This window comes from Enoplosus armatus, chromosome 22, assembly GCF_043641665.1.
Source record: "Enoplosus armatus isolate fEnoArm2 chromosome 22, fEnoArm2.hap1, whole genome shotgun sequence".
NCBI classification, from domain to species: Eukaryota; Metazoa; Chordata; class Actinopteri; order Centrarchiformes; family Enoplosidae; genus Enoplosus; species Enoplosus armatus.
The window spans coordinates 13,740,399-13,747,500 of NC_092201.1; the positions used below are offsets into that span (position 1 = coordinate 13,740,399).

The 7,102-nt window shown below is 44.8% G+C and overlaps 1 protein-coding gene across 1 annotated transcript; it reads right to left on the reverse strand.

The window, feature by feature from the left end:
* Window positions 1-1,313: 1,313 nt before the first annotated feature.
* Window positions 1,314-6,933, reverse strand: hcfc2 (host cell factor C2). Its single transcript, XM_070929180.1, has 17 exons — window positions 6,768-6,933; window positions 5,968-6,116; window positions 5,713-5,873; window positions 5,382-5,584; window positions 4,897-4,981; window positions 4,684-4,787; window positions 4,245-4,475; window positions 3,926-4,120; window positions 3,606-3,676; window positions 2,968-3,100; window positions 2,757-2,813; window positions 2,597-2,652; window positions 2,374-2,508; window positions 2,066-2,251; window positions 1,607-1,904; window positions 1,426-1,498; window positions 1,314-1,332 (listed from the first exon to the last, which is right to left on the reverse strand). Exons 1-17 carry the CDS (start codon window positions 6,931-6,933, stop codon window positions 1,323-1,325), a joined length of 2,313 nt encoding a protein of 770 aa, XP_070785281.1. The 3' UTR covers window positions 1,314-1,322.
* Window positions 6,934-7,102: the final 169 nt, after the last annotated feature.

Consider the following 7,102-nt stretch of genomic DNA (forward strand, 5'->3'; position numbering starts at 1 on the left):
CTTTAATACTGGTTTTATATTTTGTTGTGTTGCCACATCTTGATATTACCACACACAGTTTACTGCCTAACGTTACTATAGTAACTACGTAACTGATATATCGACTATGTAAGCCTAAACCTCTAATTCCTCTAATAACCAATGGTTACTAATATTAAGTAGGAAAGTGAGCATATCTATATGTATTTATTGCACAGATGAGTGAAAAAAGCCTTATTATACCGACCCAAAAACCAACACACCCTGCTCACTTCATGCATACAGAAATCAGCTGGACACCCATCAGCTGTCTGGATGGCCAGCCAAGAATACTGAGGCATGTCTCCTCCTACAGATACTAAAATCACTAAGTAACTAACTGTGGCACTGCACTAGCCTGGCAAGGGCAAATAAAACATGAGCTCGCACATTCGTCTGGTTCCCAGGCTAGCACTGCACTGCCCAGAGGCCAATCTCCATGAATGGTCAGACAGTTGAACCCACAGACAATAAGCTTCAAGCAGCCCACCGAAATCCACAAACACTGCCAGAAATGATTGTCCTCCACAAACTCGACACGCTTTGTTATTAAACACTTGTAGCACCGGTCTGGATAGCAACCTCTCCACGTCCTGTAATAATCTGAGTCCAGACGGAGGAGGGGAGGGAAGAGAATAATAATACAATACGCAAACATCTTGATGTGATATTCTTGATACCTTTAATATCAGAAACGCAAGTAGTGTGTCAATCTTTGATTCAGGACTGATATTTGTTTTTTTTTACATAAACTTGTAACTTATAAACAAAGAAAACAATGTGGTGATAATAATGACAAGAGAAATACAACAAAATCATGAAGCAACATATGTGATGCAGAAATGTAAAATGTAATTATGACTATAAAACAATAACATTCCACTGTAGAGATTCCTGGTATTTCAGAGTGAACAGGATTGTAAAAGTGGTCCACACTAAAAATAGATTTTCTTTCGGATGTACACTGGCCCTGAAAACATCTTACCACCTGTGTTTCATTCAAAACCATGACGCACTGTATAAATCAGTGGCTGATTAAAGCTCTAAGGCACCTCCAACCTTTAAAGTTTGAAATCATACTTGTAGTTTGGTCGACATCATATTACATATTATTACTTAACAAAACATTTGTTGAACTAAAATAGCCAAGTGGTCAAGCGTCCTATGAAAATGTGTATCTATTTACAAGGGAGTAATTAAATACTTAAAAAAATAAATTAACAAAACTATCTACAACATCTGAGCAACTTCCTGAGTGCACACTTTATCTTTTCCAAAACACGATGTCATTGGTCCAAACATGTTCAGCTGGAGCTGCAAGAAAAACAAAAGAAATGCAGGAGACGATTCAATAAAAATTTCAATTTTCGAAAGTGAAAATGAATCAGGAGAGGTCACTCTGGTTACCTGTCAGCTGCATCCTGGTCGGCCTCTGCACTGTTGTCTGCTTTGGATGAGGATGCTCGCAATTTACTGGGATCTAAAAAGACAGAAACAGGTGGTTGAATCTAGTTGACATCTGTCCAAAACTCATTTAATGTGAAAAATGAGCAGAAATGTTAAAAAACAAAACAAAACCTTCCTTCACCTTGAATCCAGCGGATCTGCGTCGCTGGGCCGTAGCCCTGCTCGTTCTTAGCAGCTATGCGAAACACGACAGCTGGTCGGTTGGAGGCGGAGCAGTCGATGTGGGCGTTGTCCAGGTGGGTGGAGTTGACCGAGCAGGATGTCTTGGTGCCGCGGTAGATCCTGATGAAGGCCATCTGCCCCGGACGATCCGAGCTGGTGGAGCGGCTCTTCTTCACCGCCATGTACATGGAGTACTCCAGGATTCGGCCTGAGGGAGAGGGGGGAGCCTCCCACGTGATGTGGACCGAATCGTTGGCCTGTGCAGAAAAAGGAGTGTGAAAGGGAATATGAAGAATGCAGCAGCTCTGTCTTCATTCATGGAACTGTTTTTCAGTCTGAAAAACAATTTCCCCCAGGTTCCCCAGATGATTTGTCACATGTCCTTGCTTTCTGTCTCTGAATATCCTTAATATATCACCTTGGTTATTTTGACAGCAGAGGGCGCTCCAGGGAAACCAGGTTGGCAGGACTTGAACTCGCTGACTGGGCTGAAGTCTCCTTGGCCAAAGTAGTTGATGCCTGCAACTCTGAACCTGTAGGTCTGACCTGGAGCCAGCTCCTGCTTCTCTCTGCCCTGGTAGTCCTGAGGCCCTGGCAGCTTCCTCTGGGGGAATATCAATAGTTGAATGGCATCTTCATGGAGTCCCAGTTGATACTCACTTTATATTATTAACATTAAAACAGCACAGCCGTGTGATGGGTACTGGGAAAGTTGTTTTTTTTTACCTCTTTAGTATTTAGGGGCCGGCTGCTGGTGGCTGCAGTCGCCTGGTCACTGTCAGCAGGTAGAAAGTAGTGGCTAGCCTCCGAGAAGAGTGTTTTGAACACGCCAACGTCAAACCACACTGCTTCACCTGGATTCTGCTGGACCTGGAGGTGAGAGTCTACAGTCTTAGTTTAGACCAAAACGAGTGAAAGGGCTAATAATTACTGCTCAGGAGAATCTGACCTGGTGTGTGTGGGCGTAGAAGTCTGTTGTCTTGTCAGCTGAAATAAAGTGTTTCTCTGTAAAAGCAAAGGAACGTCCACAGTGAGCTTCACTTCAACCCTCAACCTGCTGCAGGGGTCTGGGGTGTTGCTGACATTAGAGCTTGAGGCATCGTCATTACCTGGCTGGTGCTTAGCTGAGCTGCTGACCTCTGTTGATGAAATCTCCTGACCAACACCTGCAACCAACACACAGACAGAGGGGCGGGAGGTCAGTGGATCACAGTAACTGCAGTAACATTTAAGTACTGCATACTTTATTATCCCAAACAATTACATTTGTGGAAGCACAACAATCATCGCGGCTAATCCAGCATTTAATCACCTGGCAACAAGACTTACTGGAGCATTTTGTGTCCGAGTCCTTCTCTGTCCCTCTCCCAGTGCTCCTCCCTCCTTCTGCTCGGGTCTCTGCTGAGCCATTGGACGATTTGACTGTATGTGTTTCCTGCTGTGCTGAAACATCCTGAAATTCAGGGAGAAAATGAAAAGACTCGTGTTCTAAATAGGGAGCAGTGCTGGAGTGAGGCACAAACAAAACAGGACATAAATAGCACCAGACCCTTCACAATGCCACTTTGATCAATTAAAAAATGTGCTAAAACCAGATGGAAGTTCTTTTACACAACGTTTCTTGTTCCCTGTAGTGGCAGGTCTGCTAAGTGTCTGTATGTAACTAAAATACTGTAAGAGGGGCGGTCTCAGAACAGGTGCCTCTGTGTCTGTATTACTATTAGAGCTCAAATGGCATCATCCTCAGAGGAACCAATCTACAGTAAATAAATGCAGCAGTCTGATGAAACCACTCTAAACTCAGCGTGAATGCATCATGAAAAAACAACTTCAGTAATAGTGCTGAATTCTCTGTGGTTGGTCTGCTGGTCTCTGCAGTATTTAGAATGCTAAAACAGGGATGTGTCATTACATATAATAATCTTTATTTACACATTTAAGCATGTGAAGTAAGTCACATCTACCTGAGCTGATGCTTTCACGTCTTTATTAGTGGTTCCTTCAGTTTGAGGTTGAAGGGACTGGACACCTGAGAAAGGAGAATTAAGCAAAATGTCGCTGTAGTGCCAGAAATGACCTGAGAAAGTTCCCCAACCTGATGCACATGCTGTAGGTTCTTTGTTTTTTGTTAATGTGTTTTTTTCAGGTTGGGAACTTGCTTGTTTAGTCTATTTTTTCATTCTGTAACTATTCCATGTTTTGTGGCTGCGTCCTGAGCCAAGCCTCTACAGACCCAGCGCCCTCACTGAGGAGATATCTGAATGTTCCCTCTCCTAACCCGCAGAGTCTTTATCCTTCCCCTCCAGTCCATCTGTTCTAGTTGGATCGGCTGGTTTGGCTGCAGTGCTTAGAGGACACACAGGCTGGATCTGAAGGATGTAGCAGTCTGCCGCCGCCAGGGGGCGCCATGCCACGTGAAGCATGCTAACTGTGGATTTGATGAGTAACACTGCCTCTGGGGTGGCTGGTCGGTCTGAGGACAGAATACAGAACGTTACACTGACTAACTGTATTTGCTTTTTGGTAGTTTTTTGTCAGCCCTGACATGAGACAAGACTTCAATGACTAATTACTAACAGCTCGCTCTCAGTTCTCACCTGTCTCCAGGTACCAGAGGTCCTTGCAGCAGACCTGGTAGTTCCAGCTCTTGCGGTATCCGTCGCGGCCGCTCCAAATATAAAGCCTGGACCCGACGGTGGCAGCACAGTGGCCAGCCCTGGCTCTGGGCCTACAGGCATACGGGTCGTCACTCTGGGGTCCCTGGCTCTGCAGCTGGGACTCAATGTCATCCTGCTGCTCTGGACCCAGCTTGTGCCAGCTCATAGTGTCTGTGAGAGAAAAACAGGGCAGCAGTGAACTTGCTGGCCTCTGAAGGATGCAGAAAGCCCAACTAGATAGATTATACTTTAAAATTTCCCCTACAGCAGAGCAGTGGTGTTACATTTTGACAAAACCTGATGTTAAAAAAGATTTAACATCACTTTTTTTTGCCAAAACTGAACCAATAAGGTAAAAATTTGTTGAGAAATTACTGACCTAAGTTGAGTACACTTAAGGAGTTAGTGCAGATCCATTTAGTTCCTAAAGCATTGTGTTTGTCCGACTCTGGAACAGGAATCCAGCCACCAAAAACATACATCCTGCAGACACAGGGACACACCGCAGTTTATCAAAGGCTAGTCTGGTCACGTGTCACATACAAACTAGACATCCGCAGGGATATGACGCAGACAGTGAAGGATCCCTTACTCGTTTCCAATGACACTGGCAGTGTGAAGGCTTCTGGGGAGTGGCCTGGAGCCCCTGGTTTCAGGCGTCGACCAAACCATTGTGTCTGAAGAGAGGACAAGATCATGATGAGGAAGTTTAAATACTCCAGAGGGTTGTTTCTCACCGCAAACATGCAAAGAAGCCCATCACAGTTTCGTACCGGTACAGTAGCAACTAAATGATGCAAATGTGACAATGGTGCAATACCCACACCGCTATGTGAATTTGTAAATTACAGTTGTTTTTTAGTTTTACTAACTTTTTTTACTAACAGTCTTTGTTTTTATTTATTATATCTTGTTTTTCTACTTATGTCTCTATTGCACTATCCTGTATGCTGCTGGAACAATGTGAATTTCCCTGCTGAGGGATGAATAAAGGATTGTCTTATCTTAAAAAGATTCCATGTTTTCCTATCTGAAACAGATTATAGTCAATATAATCTGTCAATAAAGACACCCTACCAAGGTCAAGCTGCCAGAGGTCGTTTAACCGGCATCCTTGCATCCCTCCAAAGATGTAGAGCTTCGGGGAGCCGAGGCCAGTGTAGGCAACCGAGGTGTGGGACTCCCGTGCTGAGGGACCAGCCCCCTTTGTCTCTGGGATGCTCCAGGCTCTTGCCCCGGATACTGACTGCAGCTCCAGCTCATACAAGTCACCCATGTATCTAAAATGGTGAAAAAAATTCTCTTAAATTGAGGCTTTATATCAAACTGTACTGCCTCCCTGCTGGTTGGCTGTACAGTTTGATTGACTTTAAGTGTGGATCTCCACTGAAAGCGATGTGCACAGTACCTTGGCACATTGCCGTTGGGGTCCTCACTATCATTGGCCAGCCCTCCAAACAGGTAACACTTGTTACCCACAAGAGTGAAGCTGTGTCCAATCCGAGGGCAGGGAGGAGAGCCATTCCTGGGTGCTCGGGGCTTCAGTTTCTTCCACAGCCAGCGACTAGCCTGAGCCACACGGGACCAAAGTCAAGATTTGAAAATGTTCTTTGTGACCGCAACAGGGTTAGAACAGACCACTGGAGAAATTTGATGGCATTACCTGAAGTTCATAGAGGCTGTTGCTGTATTTCCCAAACTCAACCATGCCGCCAAAGACCAGTATTCGAGTGCCTTCGCAGACAAAACCGTGGGCAGCAGAGCCGGGTGGGATGTCACCCCTCACTGCAGGCAGAAACCACTGCTTTGATACTGAAAGAAAGGCCAGATGTCATCCATTGCAGTAGACAGAGCATCCAGATTGCCTTAGATATTTTACACACCCTAAACAACTCTTACAAACAAAGCTATTTTTCCAGTAGCTAGATGTATATTACCCCAAACACCACCTAACCCACTGAACAGGACTTTTAATTAAAAAAAAAAGAAAATCATTCAGCTCACACACACTCATACCTGAATACAAACATCAGGCTCAATCTCTGCGAACACTGCAATGACAACTACAGCGTCAGTATGTTTAAAGCTATATTCAACTGTGTTTAGTCACACTTTTTCATTAAAGTTCAACTGTTTTCACTCAACACAAATGACTTGCCGCTGCTCCTGCCTGGGATTCGGTTTGACCAGTTAACATAACGGCAGAGCTAACTTAAGTAGCTGGATTCCGGGAAAAAATACTTACAGAAACTACCTAACTAGCTGATATTAGAGGCTAGTTTACAACAACAAAGCCATCATACCGCAACCATAATTATACTAAAATTGTCAAGGACTTTTAAAATAAAAAGACCACTTTAAGCCAAGCCCTTTTTGCCATGAGCTTTTGTTGTTTGACTCCTGCGCATGCTAAAAACATTAGCCGCTAACCTGCTAGTTAGCGTCCAGCTAACGTTAGCTTACCAGTGTTGTAAACATGGAGGTACTCCGCTATCCCTTCGTTCCCGCCGCCGAACACAATAATCAGCTCCCGTATTGCAGCCGCTCGGTGTCCGTGTCTGGACCGCGGTATCACTCCGGTCACAGTATGGACTTTTCTCCATTGCGGCTCCTCGGTGCCCCTGGTCATCTTCCCGTCAGGGAGCCTCGAGTTTGGCGCTGTTGACGTTTCAAAGACGTGGGCGGGGCCAAGGAGGCATCAGGAAGCTCAACCAGAGAGGTGGAAACAAGAGAAGACGTCTCACTCTGCCTCGTTTATCGGGTATCAACATTTAAGGGAAATGTAAAGGAACTACAGA